Genomic DNA, 19594 nt, shown 5'->3' with positions numbered 1-19594 from the left:
TTTGAACAGCAGTGAAACACTTTCTTATGATGTGTTACATTCATACAAGCAGACAGAGAAATAAGTTTGAAGTAAGTTTGGAGCAGAAGAAATAGAAATAAATCTTGTGTAAATTGTAAGCTTTACGCTAAGCTAAAATGCTATTTCTAGCCATTTTACATGCACATGTTACCAGACATGATCATATTTTTCATCAAGAAAATTCACGTTAGATCATAATTTATATTTTTCTAGTAAGACATTTGATATTAGGGCAAAAATTATATTCTTGATAATAATTTTACATTTTTTTTCCTGTAAAAATATACAAATAATCCTTAAAATGTATCTTGTTTTAGAAAAAACTGCATAAGATATTTTGGTTTTTCAGAGAATGTATTTTTAACATGTGTATTTTGTCTTACTGTACTGGCAGAGTTTTTATAGTCAAAACAAGTGAAAGAAATCTACCAGTGCTGAAGAAATAATCAAAAGTATTTAGAATATGTTACTGACCATGAGTAATTTAATGAAATATGTTACAAATTACATTTTACAGTATGTATTCTGTAATCTGTAGTGGAATACATTTCAAAAGTAACACACCCAACTTTGAGTATATATATATGTATATACTGTATAGATTGATGTTGAAAATGACCCTGTGTGAATGAGCACTTGGAAAGATGCATATACTGAAAATCTCAGCATACTAGATAGTCAGTCAGCAACCCAAATGCATAACTTAAAATCCGTCTTTGAGGAGGCATCCATTCTCTTTTGCTAACTTAACCATCAAGTCAAGAACAAATATAATCTTTCCTCATGCATGTTAAATAAATGTTAAATAGGATGGATGACAGAATTAAATGTTTATTCTCACTGAAGTGTCGTTAACTTGAGAAATAGTTGTGTCCATCTTTCAGAGCCTGAATGCTCTGGGTGTTAGGTTAAAGTTCTAAATCAGCAACAGTGGTATGTGCTGTTTGGAGAGTTCTCGTCCAGTAGACTCTACAAAATAGCAGAACAAAACACAATTACTTTTCACTCATAAATCAGAAGTGTTACAAATAGTGCATGTTTATTGTAAATTGGTCACTGTCATGACTGCAATGTTGCTTGGAACTGCACCCAAGACTTTCACCCACTTGTTTATATGGATGAGTGACAATAAAGTGATTTGATTGATATTGTTTGTTTGGTCTGGATTTCTGTGGATGCTCAGACAAATAAATACCTTGGAATAAACTAGGAGGACAAATGCCCAATACATGTGACTATTTAAAAAAAGTATGTGTTGCAATGTATCTTGCACATATTTATTATCTATTGGGTAACTAGAATGAGAGGACATGTTTTGCCCTCCTTTTACCTGGCAAAGAAAAGTTTGCTCCCAATTAAATTCAGTAGATGGCAGTATTGCACATTCATGAGGGTACACTTGGTTTCATGCCTGCTGCTAATCAAACTTCATCAGTGAATGGGCATGTCACTGTGCATACAAGCAAACATTATCCTTCAAAGATGAGATATCCCTCTACAATTAATATAAAAGTCAGGTAAACATTTCCTTGTGGATGTTTCATAAGTGATCCTGGATAGGGAATTCCCAGTGGTACAGGAACATGGCTTATAGCAGTGTTAACATGCCCCTTGTTTAGGATTTAAGCATCTGGTGAATGTGCCGCTATGAACCTGGGCTGTCATTGTGCAATTGAGCAAGACTCTTAGAGGTTTCTCTGGGTGGCTGTCCCTGAAAACTGCATATCTGTAAGTTCCTTTAAATAAAAGCATTTGCTAAATAACAGGTCACCAATTATTTAGTTAATAGCTCTATAGTACAAAACAAAAACAACAAAATAACAAAAGAAATGTTTGTGTTTGTGGATTTTCCATGTGTTTGTATGGAGATTACTTGCAGGGGCTTTAAAAGCCATTGAGGATTTAGATTGCTCTTTGGGCCTGGGTGAGGGCCCCCCACTGTTCCTCTAATGGAAGATGATTCAGCCGAACGGACGAGAAGACAGAATCGCAATTACCCAGACTTACTGAACTCACTCCTGACATTTCTTTGGCTTCTGACTGAACTAGCACAGGAGTACAAGAGGACAGGAAAGTAAGGGGGAGTGCTGAAGGGGGAGAGAAAAGCTAGAATATATTAAAGAAAAAGATATCTGAGACACTAAGAAAATGCAGATTAGAAACAAAGTCCACAAAAGCTCTTAAAGGTCTTCCACCTGAAAGATGTAATGTAATAAAACAAATACAGAGTGAATCGCCTTCTTTTCAACAAACATCTTAATTATCTTAAATTGGACAGCTAAGCTGTGAAATAATTTCTGCCTTAGTCAACACTGTCACAGTCCACAGTTTCTAGGGACTGACGTTTGCATGACAAGCTACAATGACAATATCTCTCCACTCCCTCACTCAGTATTTCAGTCTCTCATTCAAGTCTCTCATCAAAATCTCACTCAATCTTTGAGGGTAGCAAGATAATGAATAGAAGAATTAGACCTAATGGGACACAGACCAGCAACTCTAGATGGAGCAAAAAAAAATAAATAAAAATACAGCACAATTTCAGTCCAAATTGCACGCAATGCCATTCAAATGCCAGCCTGGCATTTAAACATGTCTTACCCCTCACAACTGACCAGGACTTCCATTCGCCTCAGTCAGTCTGATTCAGTCTGTTCTAATTTGTTTATGGATTCCATGGTCGATCACAAGACAAACTCTAACACTTTAAGATGGCATAGGGCTAGAAGGATTGTCAAGGTCACAGGCCAGATGTGTGCTCACTGTGGTCCAGACGTACATTTACCCACCTAAATCTGGAGGTTTCACTTTGCAATTTATTACATTTTAGATTTACAGATAATGATGACACATGAAGCGGGTGATCCGCGCAAATCTTTTACAGTGCAAACTAAAAAACTCATGGCAATACGGACTAGAATTAAAGTTTACTGTCATTTTAGTCCACCATTACAACAAAATCAAGCACGCACTGAGTAAATAGTAGCCTACACTGCAAATCCTCGTCGTTCAGTTACTCCGTCTTGGATGTACAACTAATAGATAACGATAAAGTCGAAATGAGTAGATAAAAGATCAAGAAAATAAACAGGCCTAATCATATCACCTGTAGGATGCTATCGACCGTACCCTCAAACGGGACACTAAGTTATATATGTATACACACACACACACACACAACTTTTCAATTTGGTGGCATTACGTTCATTTCCATGTCTTTTCCTAAATGTGTTGTCCCTGCTGTTGTTTGAAAAAAAAAAAACAATTATTTGACATTCTTCAGCGTGGGCAATGACAATTCACACTCTACTGGGTCTATTGAGAAATGATGCATGTATCCAAAACAGCCACAATTATGTTTGGAGAAGCCGGATAGGCCTACATCTTTTCACATAATGATTAAACGCTTAAAGAACAGCATCTTTCTTCATTATTGGGACTTCAAAATGTTTAAACCTAAAATTAAAGACAAAAATTTTAGATAGGGAACAATGAACTAATTGGGGTAGTCTGCTATAGGCTATTCACTCTTTTCATTTCCAAAGAAAAGAAATGACATAGACAACAACAAATTATGATAAGTAGAATGATTCTGGTTCGAATTAGTATAGGCTAACTGATCAATATGCTAACTAAAATATTTGTTGAATCTGAGGTAGCCACAAGTAGGCTACATCGTTCAGACACATTTGATGTGTTCGTTTTCTTTTTTTAGTGTGTGTTTGCAATACGACCTTTAGCCTGTTATTTAGAATGTATGTACATCTGCTCTTTTTAAGAAGTTTCTGAGATGTTTGTACACAAGAAATAAATTGAGAAGCTTTCCAGCCGAAACGCTCTTAAACAGGCATCTTGAAGATACGGCCTAACTGTGCTAGCTAGGATATTCCCAGCTTTCCAAACTTTTTAAACCAGCCTCCGAAGACCACTTCGAAGGGAATACAATCATGGTAGTCATGTTGCAAGATCGCTTCAAACTGATTTCCTAATGAACTTAATGACTTAAAAGGTGAGTTCAGAATGACTGATATTTTGGACAACTTTCATCTTCAAGTGCTCTCACAGTGCATGGTAAAGACGTTGAAGGGAGCAGGGCATATGGATGATCACTTCAATGGAACGCACCAAATTATTTGGGAAGCCATTACTGTGTCCATTACTCTCTCCATCGCATTGCATTTACATGTAACTTTCACCTTTCATGTTAGTATAGAGGCCACAGAAACAGGAGACACTTGTGTATGCGTGATCCATGGGTGCATAATTTAGGCTACCTACCCTTGCTTCCACCAATAGTGCATTATTGAATGTTTATCGGGCCACAGAGAGACGATTATTCACACTTCATCGTTGATCCGTTAGTTCAGCTATTCGGAGTGGTCAAAAGATTCATCCTAAAGCAGACCATTCAATTAATGTTATTAGCCAACAATTCGAATGTAAATTTGATAAAGTAGCCTACGTCAAACCATTGACATTTCTACAGTGGGCATTTTTCTTCTTTGAATTAACAAGTAGTGCTTTGAATTCATCAAAACACTTTATCACTGTCAAAACCCACAACAGTAGCCATCTTACCATAAAATGGAACGAAGAATGGAGAGAAGTGGAAAAACAGGCAACTGGAGATAAAAGATTAGTGAGTGAATTGGTGAAATGACGCATTCCCCATCACAAAGCAGCAGAGCAGCTGTGGATGAAGCAGGTTCTGGTCGAGTAAAGACGCACAAAAGAGGACTCAAACTTTCTCAGAGGGGCACTGGAAGGGAGACAGGGGTACAGACCATTCTACCCACCCTGAAAATATATGATGTACAAATTCTGCATTTAAAACTTTAAACTTAATCGAAAGAAACTTTCCAAAGTGACCTTTGGAACCCACCAGGTTCATGCGTTTCACCACGATTTGGCAACTGGTAAACGGTCTTTTTCAGTCGGATTTAGGATACCATCTCAGCTGTGGTCAAAACAAATATCTTAGGGGTTAGGTTAAAGGTGGGGCACACGACACATGGAATCAGCCTCTGTGCCAAAACACTCTTCCCTATATATATACATTTAAAATCTCTAAATATTAGCTGATGCCACACACGAAGAAACTCCAAGCCCATTTTCTTTCCTCACTTGCATAGAACTACATAATACTATACTACTACTAATAATAATAACAAACAGGCCAACAAAACAACGAAACCTAAGAACACGCGTCTATATGTCCACATAATGCTTCTTATAAAACTCGTTCAACATCTCTTTAGCGACGCGTTTTCATTACTGATTCATTGTCCACGTCTACTCTTTTATGCACGTGATCATTTTGCCAAACTGAACAGTGGCAAATGTGTTCATTATACTAATTTTATAAAACATTATTGCAAACTCAAGTGGAAGAAGAAGCAACAAGTGCACAGTAGCGTTGAGGTGGGCAAAGTGTTTAGAGACAAGTGTTTACTGCGCACATGTCACCTGCCACACTTGTCGCGAGGGTCGTAAACAATCACAAGCGTACGAAACAGGTGCTAACGGAATTCAAGGCATCTAAACTCCCGCGAAGTAACCAGTATAGTACGTTGTAGCCTAAGGACTATGAGCTGTCTAATGCAATTTCCATATATTTGTGAATTTTCAGGGGTGCCAACTGCCAACATCTTATATGCCGATTTTCTCTGGGTATTTTATGCTCCCATATATGCCCACATATAACGCCCCCTCCGCTTATGCGGGTGTTTTGGACAGGGACGTGAACCCCTTAACCCTATTGAAGGGTATGGCCATCACGTGGTTTTTATGAGTAGTTGTCACAAGTAAGACGTCTCAAAACGTGAAGGGTCCATTTACCCTCTTATTAGCGGTACTTACTTTACTGGTGATCTGGCCGAGAAAATAAATTCATATTCAGGGAGGGACGAATAGGCCTATTCCTAGAGGTCATATATATATACACAAATGGGTAAGAGCATTTTAAAGGCTATTTAACTTTATTAAATTATACCTTACTGATTTAAGTTTTTAATAAGCACGTCTAATAATTATTGCTAACTGAAATTTAGCAATCATCCAAGTAGGCCTATTAGAAAATAAATGTAAAGAAAATAAGTAGGAAGATGATTTCTTTAAAACGACAGTTGTTCAAAATTATCATCTTTGCATTGGTAAAATATGTTGGTCTCATCAAATAAACTGTAAGCTACATGAGAACAGGAAATGGCCCACGCTATTATTAATAACGAATTATTATCTCAAATGCTGGTTAGGCCTAGCAATATTAGACATTTTAAAATAAACGATGATTGTTAAATTAACCCCATCAGTAATTTTAGTGTGAAATAGTAGGCCTATATATATTTAAAAATATTTATTTAAATAAAAATGTAAATATAATATGTATATATTTAATGCTAATAATATTTTCAAATAAGTGGCCGAACAATTATATATTAAAATACCACTTCTATCAAAAACACTTATACAAATAAATATACCTTGGCAGAATTTCAACATAATGTGATTTGCGTTTTTCGTTTGAACCCAAAAGGCAAGCGACGCATTCCCGTTAATAACATTTATAACATGATTCCTCATAAGTTAGACAAAAAAAAAAAAAAAAAAAAAATCGTCATGCCCGTCAACGAACCTGACGTAAAAGTGAGACCAATTAAATACGGGAATTTTGCAAAAGTTACTGACAACTGAACAAACCAATTTGAGAAAAATGCGTTTGATCCGTGATGTTCATGAAATATAATTTGGGCTGACGTGTCTGAGAGGCACTCTAAATGCGCGTTTTCACGGTGAGAAAATGCTTGGTATTTGTGAGAGTGAAAATGCACCTGTGGCACTTTATGTCCTGTATTTACAAAGCGAACCATACAGTCCTGAAAACATTTTTCAAGTGTCTCCAATATATTTTGTTTAACTTTCAAGTTGTAAAAAGGTCCACTGAACCACGAAAAAACATTTTGTCACTCTGGTTCACTGAAATACGCGAAGTGGGATGCCTGAAGAGAGATAGCCTACATGGCTATAAAAGCTTTGACTGTCAATGAAGGCATTTTCTCCAAAAAGGGTCTCAAGATGGAAGCAGCATTCAATTAGCTTGATCCCATCTAAAGAGCCTTAATTAGGTTTGTGGAAGACGCCGCATGCACGGTGGGTCGTGGACAACAATATGTCTACTGAAAGAAGACTTATTTAGCCCTACGCCAGGACGATCAGACGTTTTAGAATTAAGGGCATTTAAACCTATCAACTCTATCCTCCCAGCGTTTTCAAAGTGTCCACTCTGCTAAGACCCGGACCCCGACAGTTCTCTGGCTTTGATGGAGGGATCTGGATTTAAAACAAGACGCATCAGTCAGGCATTTAGACCAATACCCACAGAGGTATTGGTTTCACTTCAAAACGGTCCGAATATTGGGTGGCGGATTATGGATATAGTTAAATATATTTAGGGGCGGTAATTGTAAGCAATTTTCAGGTAATAAACGACGGAAAATATTGTTAAAAGTGTACATTTAAAGTTCTTTCAAAATCTTTGGGTTAAAACATATTTGGATGTCATTTCAAAAGAAGTCCTAGTGTCTGTTATCGCAGATGCAGCTGAATGTAGGCTGTTGGATCCCCCCTGCATGGTGCAGGACTCATATCACAGGCGTGTTTTGACTGACCGTTATGGGGGCACGGCATGGGTCCATGGCAGTCGTGATACGGAAAGGGGGTCCATTCACAAATCGACTCAGCTCCTATTGTTGTGACTGAGCCAATGGCATATACTGTGACGTGAATCCAAAAGACAGAGCCCAAAAACAACACACCGAGGGTCAAACACTGGGCGTATAGCCTAAACGTGTTCATGGCGTCCATTCAAATAAAACTGACCTGTGCAGATCGCATCATTGATATCGTGACTTTATAATTTAAAAGGGAACCATTCGTTTGCAAGCACCTCCTGTTAATTTCCCACTAATTGGTAATAGTTTGATTTATTTATATGAAATAAACTCTGCAAAAGACCGAGCACTGCACTGTCGAAGTCCATTTTGTGCGTCTGGTTGTTAGATGAACACATCACAGAAAACACAACCAAAACCGTAAACCACCAAAGCATTTCAAAAAGAGTGTAATTGTGATGTGTACCTGTATTTCCTCTAAATCTGTATAAGCATTTGCAGGAATTAACATGTATGCATTAATTGCGCATAACCATAATTTAACCACTGCTTGCTAGCACATTTGACAGGTTTTGTGTGATCAGTATTTCTATTAAATATTAATAAATATTAAGTATATCAACTAAATATTCATTTTGCATAACCAAGAGTAGATTTTTAATTGTGTTAAAAAATATATTTACAAATACGGCTTCCATTGATCTAATAATGGATGCTGTGTAGCCTACCTTCCAAAGATATATTTTAATTCGTCTATACAAAAGGAAATAGGGACAACCGTACGCCTGTATGGAACTTAAATGGAAAATAATAATAATAGTAATAATAATTATTATTATTATTATGAACAAACAATCAAAAAACATTGGGACTACCTTCGTTTCAACAGCATCAATAACGACTATTAGCCTGTAACAAAAAGATGCTAATGACGAAAACACGAATGAATCACTTTGCAACATATCCACAACATCACTAAGGGTTATTAAAAAAAAATGTAAAAAGAAAGCACCCAAAGCACCAAAGCCATTGCTAAACCACAGTCAAGACAACCACAGCGAGAATTCTGCCTCTGGGTTTACAAACAAGTAGCCTAAAATTGTGCGCCAACTTAATGGGCAATCCAACCCAGTCTTATGAAAATTCGTACATATTTTATGAGTTGGTTATATTGTATTGTTGCGTATGACTTTATTTTATACATTTGTACGATTTTATCACCTGCAAATGCCCGGATGTGTAATGCGGAAGTAAGTGCTAGTTTCGTGGATGAGGCGTTAAGGACATACTTATTAATATTATGCCCATACCCAAACCCCTTATCTAAACTTATCCAATCAGTAGAGTGTGAAAACATGATAGGAAGCGTTTGTGTGTGTTAGAAGCAAGCAATTGTCCCATATTAGATGGAAACAATGTCCAGCGATGTCATTGGCTGTAGTGAAAGTCGTACGAATTTATATGAATTAACCAAATTTAGAAAGGGTATGAATCCTTACGATTTCAATGTGAGAGTGTGTAGCAACAATCAGTATCAGTGTCCTGGTCATTTAGTCAGCCTGGCTACACTGTTTTAACATTTCATAGGTGTAAAGCCAGTTGAATTTCTTGTAAATGTATAACACATTTACATAATAATAAAATTATAACAAAAACGTTTTGTACCCAGGAAATGGTGTAGAACCTCATTGTTAGCTCATTGTTTTGTTTGTGGGGATGACAGTGCTGTGAAATACATCTTTGTTGAATAAGGTGAAGTAGGCACAGTGAAAGCCTATACAGACAGAAAGCGCACGTGAACATGCCCTAGACACCACAGTAACACCAAAGAGTGATAATGTCATAATGACAAAACATCAAGGTATATAACCCTGTCCAGAGGTTTGCATTGCTACCATTGCAATTATGGCTGCATGATAGAGCAGGGCGTCATATGGAGTTGCATATTGTGAGGTGCACGTGAAATAAAAGTGAAATGAAAGACTTACATTCCTTGAGAAATTAAAAGCTTCCATAGGCCTGCGTAAATTAGCATCACAAACGGTTGTACCTATTATAGTTAAATACTCAGGATTGATATTTTAAGGATATTTTTTATTATTTGCTATTTATTGCATGCATTCAGTTACTATTTAGACGGCATTTGACCAGCTGTAGCCTATGTGCTTTCATTATAGCTTAATCTGTGTTTTGTAACAGAGGGTAAGCTTCATATTGGTTGAGTGAAATCATAGGGTAGCCTATACAGAACAGGAAAAAGAAGAAAAGGTGGGGGTAAACGAGGAGAGCGCTTCATTTATAGCATCGGTATAACACTGATCTGTTACATTGTTATAGGCTCACTGTAAAGTATTGTTATATGCACGCTCGATAATTAATTTATTTGTAAGAAAAAATTAAATAACTGCGTAAAATGCACGCGCGATCTCAATTCCTCGCCTAAACAAGGCCCGTGTAGCAGAAGAGACGTGGTTAGAGGGTAGATCTCGGCGCTTACGTTCTGTAAAATGTTCTGTTGTCTTTCATCCATTTCGCGCATCGAGATGGTGAAAATCTTGCGGGGGATTATTAATCGTCCTGTGTCATTATAAACAAGGCATCATTGAAGACCTTTCCACTCTTGACAAGACCTGTACAAGAGAGCAAAATCTATTGTCCCGTTATGGACTATTCGAAATGCTTGTTGTTGCGAAATCATCATCAAGCTACAACAGGCCAAAATGAATGTAGCCAATTAAAAGAAAATGACTAAATCTCTATAGCTATAGGCTATTCCTTGACAACATAATTACTGTGCAACAATTCCTCAGTTATTGTGCTGCAGTCAAACAACAGTAAACACAATACAAGAACAGAAAATATTGGCTATTCCAAAACACCTTAAGATGCAACACGAAAATTACTTTTTATAATTATATTTCTATTTTGGACATAAAAGGTGCAAGCTATGATACGGTGCAAGTTAATGTCATTTTCATGAGCTGGTTAGCCAGATATTTGACATAAGTTTAGTATAGGGGTGATCTTGCACGGTTTTGGCTCACCACAGAAACCTCTTAATAAGATGCAATTACAGAAGGCCTCTAAAAAAAACTCTTTTGTTAGAAAAGCCACACTGAACTTTCACTGGGACTACCCATCCATATTGGCAACTCCAACTGCAATGCCTTTACAGATATTATAGTGGTGTCTAAGATATTAATCAGATCGTTTGAACAAACATAAAAGTATTCAGGTCATTATGATACAATGTGTTATACACAGTAAAATCACAAACCAATTATAATCATAGCAGCATTTTATGGATTTACAGTTATGTAGTTCGTGTCGATAAAATGCAAAAAAGGTTTAGCTGTTGCCACTGTGCCTGCTTGGACATAAAATCAAGTGATAGAGAAGTCCCTCAAAGCTTCTTTGGCGCATATTATAATAGGCCTATGCTTGAAACTTTAGAATATTTTTAAAGAGCCGAAGGTATTTGTCCATAAAGCGCAATACATTTACATTTATGCATTTGGCAGACGCTTTTATCCAAAGCGACAGAGCCCTTATTACAGGGACAATCCCCCTGGAGCAACCTGGAGTTAAGTGCCTTGCTCAAGGACACAATGGTGGTGGCTGTGGGGCTTGAACCAGTGTTCTTATGATTACCAGATTACCAGTTATGTGCTTAGACAAGTACACCACCACCTGCAATAAGCATCCAATCAATGCAGAAATATCTCTGTATCTGGTTCTTTTTAGTGCTTAACATGTATCCATACATAGTTATGGTACGTGTATGATTATGTATACATATACAGCATGATCTAAATATCAGTACATAACATTTGTGTAGCACCCATTATTATATTGTACATTATATGGAGTAGCTTGAATTTCTCTGCATTTACAGAGCAAAATAGTTCTTAAATGGCCGGTTTGTTTAGTTTTGAAGCAAGAAGGCCAGTGCAGAAACCATTTGTCCCTCACACATTTTGCCTTGGCGCACAACCATCCTGTTTTAACATTAGGCTAGCTTACCAGTCTTTACATCTTCACCAAAACAGTGATTTAGTAACATAAAATTTTCTCTGCTAAACAAACTTAATAGAAGTCGATCGTATTGCAGTTATATCGTTAGGGCGAACATTTGCCGCTCTTGATTATGATTTTTTTAAATCGAATCTTAAAATCTGTGGTTTCACGAGCTTGGTTACAAATAGAGGGCGTTGACGAAATCTTGCTCATGAACGTAAAAGCATCTATAGCAGAAACGGCTGAAGTAAGCTACAAATAGGCTAAACCTCATTTTTTGAGGGGGTGGTAACAAATGTGTTCTGTATGCAGGCTGCGTTTTTGGCAGTGCCTGAATTTGTATTTTGGTGAAGCACTGTGTCTTTAAAAGCGCAAGGATGCGCGTTGTCTGTTACTCTCGAATCAGGGTCACGTGACTTGCTCTAAACTAATCTATTGGTCAAAGGCACGTGTCTAGGATACTGGAGTGTAACGTCACTGGGGGCTCGTATTAAAAATAAGATCAAGAATCCGGTGTGAAAGTATTTCAGGAGCAGTTAGGAGCCCCACTTCTCTGTAATCAGTCACATAAGGCCTATAGTTGCATTGCGCAAGAAACGGATAGCACCAAATTGACAAATTTCTGATCATCCGCCTTAAATAGAGTGCATTCCGTAATTGGAACCGAAAGGCGAAACTATGTTTCCCCTTTGTCACCACGGTGCGCAAAGGCTGTTTATTGTTCCCAAAACTTATTGAAAAATTTTCTTGCTCAGTTTTACATTTTCCTGAGGTGAACAAAGTGGACGGAGACGCCCGTGGAGTGGGGTGCGACAGCCCGAGTGCGGGAGAGCGATAAAGGGTTAAGTAGAGTGAAAAGCGCGTCTCAGCATGGATGAGAATGAGCAGAGCGCGAGAGACGCGGAACAGCGAGGAGCGGCGGACGAGACCAACAGTGCCATACGACCCCTTCTGCATGCTCCGGGGAATCTGCAGCTCCCGCACCGAATCACTAACTTCTTCATCGACAACATCCTGCGACCGGACTTTGGCCTTAAGAAAGACGCGAACATCAGGCGCGATGAGATCAATCACGGCGCGCAGGAGAATCACAGCCCTACGGGTCCTAGCACGGGACAGGTGGGAAGTATGGTACCAGCAGAGGGAAGTTCCACAACTCATACGAGCAGCGGGGGAAAGAAGACCGAGATAGTGAGCGAAGAGCCGTTGAAGACTCATGGAGAGAATGCGGATCAGTTCCTGAGTTCAGAAACGGATAGTTCAAAGGCCAATTCAAACGGACACTCTGCCCAGCCTATGTTGTGGCCCGCTTGGGTGTACTGCACACGGTACTCGGACAGGCCATCGTCAGGTAGGCTTTCCTTTGCAGCATGCGCCAGGAAATCTGTTGTTAAATGTATGCAAACCCTAAGCACTACATTGAAAGATTTTTTTTATCACGTAGCCTATATCTCAAATTTATAGGGCCATTGTAAATTTTAAACAAACTCAAAGTTGAAAATAGCGCCAAAGCCTGAAAATGTGAACAATTCGTAAAACAAATTATCTAAATTGTCGCATCTATCATTTTTACTGAACATTTACACTGAAGAAATAAAGGTAAGATTATAATCTATATGCAAAACAAAGTTCCAAAAACGAACAAACACAAGCGTTGCTTTTAAAATGTTCTAAAAAGCATACAACTTTTTACGTAAATACGACCGATACGTCTAATTGTCTTTAAATACCACTGGCTTTTGGTTGCTAGTCCAAATGATAAAGTAGCCTTTGAGGAGGGATAGAATCGAGTGGAACTGAGTCGAAATGGTTCCACATTAATAAAGAAGAGCAGTGCTGAATAGTTGTAAATTAAAGATGTTTGCCCTCTAAGCCTTCCGTTTTAGTTGATATTTAATTAGCATATTTTTGACAATGGAGCAGGCCTCGCATCTACGATAGTTGCCCATGAGTGTTTGTGTGTAGCCTTGAAGTAGCCTAAATTTTTTACCTCGTGTATTTAAGTAAAACTGCATTGTTTCGCTAGGAAATCAACATTTCATAACAGAGCACAATGTGCATATTCATTACAATAGTGGTCATTTACTATTGAAAAAAAAAAACTGTGTTGTATGAATTTGGCATTTTAATGCAGGCTTATTGGAAATATTCGGATCCGTTTTTGGCACCACATTCCTCGTCGCGCAACTGGTAAATTGCTTGAACTAGTGGAGTGTCCTGGTTGACAGTCGCGAGAGTGTTCATACATAACGTGTATACAATTTTATTTTCAACCAATCTTTCCATTTCCTACATTGTGAGGTAATAATGAAGTCACCAGCATTCGAACTCGCGTTGAAAATGTGCATTTAAAGTCAACGTCTTTTCGCAATGTTAACGGTGTGATTAGCTACTTTTTGTAAAGCCACATATACTCATGAAATTATAGATGAAAGACTAGAAAGTGTCTGTGCGTTTTTCAGCGTGGTACAGCTAATTTTGTGTTGCGTAAATTTTGTTTAGAGTGCTCTAAACAAGAGCCTCAAAACAGACATGATACTGAATGGGTTAATACCACGCAAGCTCGCGATATAACTATGGCCATGCCATTTCGAGGCTTCATTATAGGAAAAAAAATAGAAAAAAATATTTAACCAAGAAATGTCGAAATTGGAGCTAGCCGTGAATCCTCATCAATATTCCGCTTCATCTGTGAGATTTCCCGCATTACCTATTAATGTGCGAATCCGAGATAGGGGCAAACTAGCGCAGGCCTGCTGTTCTCACGCAAATGTGACGCAAAATAATAAATAAATAAAGCATACGTAAAACAGATTCATAAATTACAACATTTCGTTGAACTTGTTTACGCCCCCTTACTCCAGACCCTTTACTCCAATCATAAACAGATTACACACTGGGCCTGATTGTGCTTCGTTCTCAAAAGAATTCTTGTTGTTTTATTTCATCCACGCAGGTCCCAGATCTCGTAAACCAAAGAAGAAAAACGACATTAAAGAGGACAAACGACCACGCACAGCCTTCACGGTGGAGCAGCTTCAGAGACTCAAGGCCGAGTTCCAAACCAACCGCTACCTGACCGAGCAGCGACGGCAGAGTCTGGCGCAGGAACTCGGCCTCAACGAATCTCAGATCAAAATCTGGTTCCAGAACAAGCGGGCCAAACTTAAAAAATCCAGCTGCAACAAGAACAGTCTGGCATTGCACCTGATGGCGCAGGGACTGTACAATCACAGCACCACGTCAAAGGAAGACAAATCAGACAGTGACTGAGACAGAGAATGCGGGAGGGGTGGAGGTGCTGATGGTGGGGTGGGATAAGGTTATATTTACAATGCAATAAGAATGAAAGAATAAAGGGCCAGTGAATAAATATACCAGCATTAGCCTACTGAAGTTAAATATGGGCTCTACTGAATTGAACAAAAATACATTTATTGAATTCTGCTATAATAAAATAATGGTCGAGTTCTTTCAAACGGCTGTTATCGGTGCCGGTTTTTTGTGCACTCAGCAGAGGATTTCTTTTGAGAAACAAACGTTTCTATTGCGCTTCTTTTCATGCCGTCACCAGAACCAAGCGTTTGAGCAGCTGACGTTTATATGGGGTCTATCTGTGGAAAAAATGCGAAAAATCTTGCTTAAATCCAAAGAGTCTTTCTGCTGCATCCAGGCAACTGTGAATTGTATCAACTGCATTTAAGTCGTTTTTTCCCCACCATTGTTGTTTTGTTTGATTTGATACATTGGATGCAGCAGTCGTCGGATCTCAGAATATGATTAGTTAAATATTCCTTTTTATTGTAAATAAGTTCAAAGTATTTGCCTGTCTAATTTCAATGAGTGAATTGGAAAAAAATCGCGATGGACTATACAAATCGCAAGAACTTCTTTTACTGTGCATTACAAAATAGGTTTTATGCTTGAACTGTGTAATAGCCTAACATGTGTAAAAACAATGGATGAACCTTCATTGCCTGGTCAAAGCATTTCAACTAGGTGCGCTAAATAAATAAATAAATGTACCGACGCGTCTTAAATCGCATTCATAGTTTTTATAAAAGAGCAATATAATCATCTTTTGTAGCAAAGTATGTTTTAATCATTTTAATGCTGCCTATAAACGTGTAGCACACTGACAATTATTTACTCTTATACGCACTCTTGACAATAGCCAGGGTAAGCGCTCCAACACATTACACACTGAAATATAAATATACAACTATATATATAAACACAATATCAAACTATCAAGTAAAAAAAAAAAAAAGCAAACCAGCTGTTTACTGTATTACAGATGTTAAAATACTGTTTTATTGTTGACTTCATATTTGTTATGTATTTATATAGATTATATTAAGGAAAAACTTTATCCAATGAGCAGTGTTGCTTTTTATGTGAGAGTAGATTTCTAAAGTGTTACATTTGCTTATTTATATTGCAATAATTCTTTATGTGAATGAAGCAGTATTGAGGCCTTTGCATGAAAGCTGCAAATTGTCATATTAAGGCATATTCTCGCGTGTTTAGAAAGTAAAAAAAAAAAAAAAAAAGAAAGTATGATCGAGATTTAAGTTGCAGACTGTATATCCATATACCAAATTGTTTTTTTTTTCTTCTTTTTTTTTAAAAAAAACCTTATTTGTTTTATATCTGAAAAGAGTGTGTGACATAAAGCCACCAAACTTAACACACTTTGCCTTACAAGTTCAAGTGCGAACTTAATAACATAGAACTGTGCCGAATCAGATAACCAGTGTTAGTTCAACTGCATATGAATTATGGCCTTCTATCTGGTGTACGACCTAATGAATTTACTCATCAGCGGAGATCTATCTATAAAAATCTATGTTGAAAGCTAAAATGACAAAAGATGTGTAATACAATGCTATTTTTATTTTGTGTTTACAAGTACTGTTTGTTACTTGTGTAAATAATTTGTATCACGTACGTATGTGGAATTAACTGCCTCCTGAAATCTTGATAAAAAATAAATAAACAATAAAAATAATCATTTTAAATGTCTTATTAGCTTCCCATTTTTTGGTTCTTCTCTAAGGTTTAATAACTCTATAAGGATTATTAAGTTTTTAATATTCTCAAACGGCAGCCTTATCTGCCTCTTAGGTTGAGAAGAACGTGCCACCCTCTCATTAAATGGGAGCTGAGCCCAGCGGATCTGACGTCACGGCGCTGGCACACAAAGCTTTGCCAAATCAGGAGTGAGTCGGTAATGCACCATCAGCAATAAGGCATTTGAGGAGCACTGCAGATATCAGATGTTATATAATAAACACTACACAACGCCAAATGGGTGTTTGTTATACTTACGAATCCTCTGTTTAGACTCAATTTGGTTGTAAATAACTACACTGGTCTCTGACTGGGACGGCAGAGACATTACCATATGCACTGGGTAGTTTGTAAATGATTTTAATCCATAACTGAATAGACTCATCAACAGTATCGGTTCCAAATTTATCAGAAATATCACTGTGGCAATTAATGTTTACCTGCAATTTACTGAAATGCATGCCTAAGTGTTCACAAACGTATGTTTACACCAGAAAACAGTAGCTCACAGTCATGTTTATCCGTAAAAATATTTGTAGCTTATAATTATATAATTATAGGCTAACTAATATATATATATATATATATATATATATATATATATATATATATATATATATATATATATGTGTGTAATAATGTGTATATATATATATGCTAAATAAATTAATGCATCAATAATCGGAATCTATTAACGATTTCACCACATTTTTAGGGGCGACTTTTCGAGCAGAAGGTTAAGGTGAACTTCTTTGTTATTTTATAATATAATATATAATGCCAAATTATCTTCAGTTGGAATTAAACAAATAAGTCCAATATAAGCACATGCCAATAATTACTGGTTGTACAGGCTACACCAGGTAAGAAACAAATAGCCTAATGACTCTGACCTTACACACACAAAAAATACAAATCAAAAAAATAACTGACTAATTATTTTACAAATATATAAATGATTCAACCATCAGTGATTTCATTGTTTATTTTTTAAAACCCCTGAGAAAAATGTACAACTTCATACTTTCTTATAAACAGTTAAAACTTTAAACAGAATAAATTGTACAACTTAATTCACTTTCTGCTAACAATGTTGAACAAAATTCATAAAATCAATTCATAATCACAAAATTATGCAGATCATTAAAGGTCAAAATCATCACCTTCACAGCCTTTGCATATTGAAAGTCATGAACTCTGGGCATTCGTATTTTGGTCTTCTTTATAGACTAATTACTGCAAGATTTAGTCAAGAGTTAAGCAGCACTAATATGTACAAATGTGGTATATTGTGCCTATTTATTTAAAACAGAAAAAAATATTGAGCAGTTAATATTAGGCATGTAAAATCTAGAAAAATCTACTGGGGTAAAAATTAACACAACAAACTTCATACAAATATTAAATACAATGACTGCGGTATTAACAGGTCAACAATTATTTATATATAAAGTGTTAATGCAAGCAGGAAACATTGACTGTCTATAAACAGACAAAGTGAGTTAACAAACTTTCAGTTGCATGTCATGTGTAAAACTATTGGTTGTTGGAAAGCTCAGTGAGCCAACAAGACTCAAACTAAATAACATCTTATTACATATCTCAACAGATGTTATTTATTGGTATCAGTTTTGTATGCCACTCAAACAATAACTCGACTTTCCTCAAGAACATACAAATAAATAAATAAATAAATAATCTACCTGTCCTCTGGGGAAGGTGAAGGGGGGCACAGACAACTGGCGTTTCCCATGCACTGACCTGCTAAATGACAATGGCTCATCTACATTTCTTTTCTAGCACCCCTTGTATGAGGAAGTGATGCCCAATGGTTGAGGGGAGAGGTCCCTGACTGGCTCCTTTCTATAGAGCAAAATTATGTGTGTTTGTGTGCAAAGTAATGAGAGAGGCAGACAGAGAGAGATTTAGAGACAGAGAGAGAGGGAAAAAGAGACTCCAAAGAAGGTCAAAACCTCCTGTCATGGCTGCAGGTGGCTCATTTCATTTGCAAGGAGCAGACCCCAATCCTTCCCACTCCCCATTTAGATTTCACTCTCTCTATCTTACACCCTCATTTAACCTTTTTACACATCACCCCAGCACAATTTTTTTAATCTCATAGGGTAAGAGCGCACATTTTCAGCACATGAATCATGCTCAAATGTCTTGAACAAGGACACTACTGTCTGTGATTGCATAATGTAGTGCAAAAATCCAATATTTAAACTACTGTATGAACCTTAAACATTGAGATTAAGCTTTTCTGGTCATTAAATGATTTAGATTGTCCAGTCTATTAGAAAACTCCTAACATATGTAGTGTAAACAAAAAAACAGTCAAAAAAATTCTCAACTGTAACTTTGTCTGAATCTTCAGAAAAGCCACAATACCATTCAAACAAGAGAAAAGCTTGAGGTGGAGGGAAAGTATCAGACTACGGATGTCTACTCATCTGCTTTCCATACAAAAGATACACACTCTCAAACTACCCCCCCCAACCCCACCCCACACCAAACACTCCCACTGTGCTTTTCTGCCTAGAGTTTTCCAAACGCTTCCTATGGACCAGCGAGGAATGCGCCTGCAAGGTTCGGAAGCGTCGTTAAAAAGAGTGAGGGATGCAAATGGAGGACAATAGGAATGACATCAGGCTGATTTCACACCAGGCCCTTGGATGGCCAGACCCAAGCCAGGGTCCTTACTACGCATGGCAGATCAAAAAGACTCCTGCACATATGCAGGCCAGTCCAGCAAAGGAACGAAAAGGATCGTGAAGAATGCTAATCCACAGGACAAATATATTTTAATCTTG

At 37.3% G+C, this 19594-nt stretch overlaps 1 protein-coding gene across 1 annotated transcript; it reads left to right on the top strand.

Annotated features, from left to right (window-relative positions):
* The first annotated feature begins 12249 nt into the window (after positions 1-12249).
* Positions 12250-16702, top strand: LOC127628591 (homeobox protein engrailed-2a-like). Its single transcript, XM_052105397.1, has 2 exons — positions 12250-13059; positions 14665-16702. Exons 1-2 carry the CDS (start codon positions 12579-12581, stop codon positions 14979-14981), a joined length of 798 nt encoding a protein of 265 aa, XP_051961357.1. The 5' UTR covers positions 12250-12578; the 3' UTR covers positions 14982-16702.
* Positions 16703-19594: the final 2892 nt, after the last annotated feature.

Source organism: Xyrauchen texanus, chromosome 1, assembly GCF_025860055.1.
Source record: "Xyrauchen texanus isolate HMW12.3.18 chromosome 1, RBS_HiC_50CHRs, whole genome shotgun sequence".
Taxonomy (NCBI): domain Eukaryota; kingdom Metazoa; phylum Chordata; class Actinopteri; order Cypriniformes; family Catostomidae; genus Xyrauchen; species Xyrauchen texanus.
Note: the sequence above shows the minus strand (reverse complement) of the source record. Positions and strands in the feature narration are given on the sequence as shown.

Excerpts from the sequence above, each read along its gene's own strand:
- LOC127628591 (XM_052105397.1), top strand. The coding sequence starts at position 12,579 with ATGGATGAGAATGAGCAGAGCGCGAGAGACGCGGAACAGCGAGGAGCG. Across the intron at positions 13,060-14,664 it reads CTCGGACAGGCCATCGTCAG|GTCCCAGATCTCGTAAACCA; the intron begins GTAGGCTTTCCT and ends TCATCCACGCAG.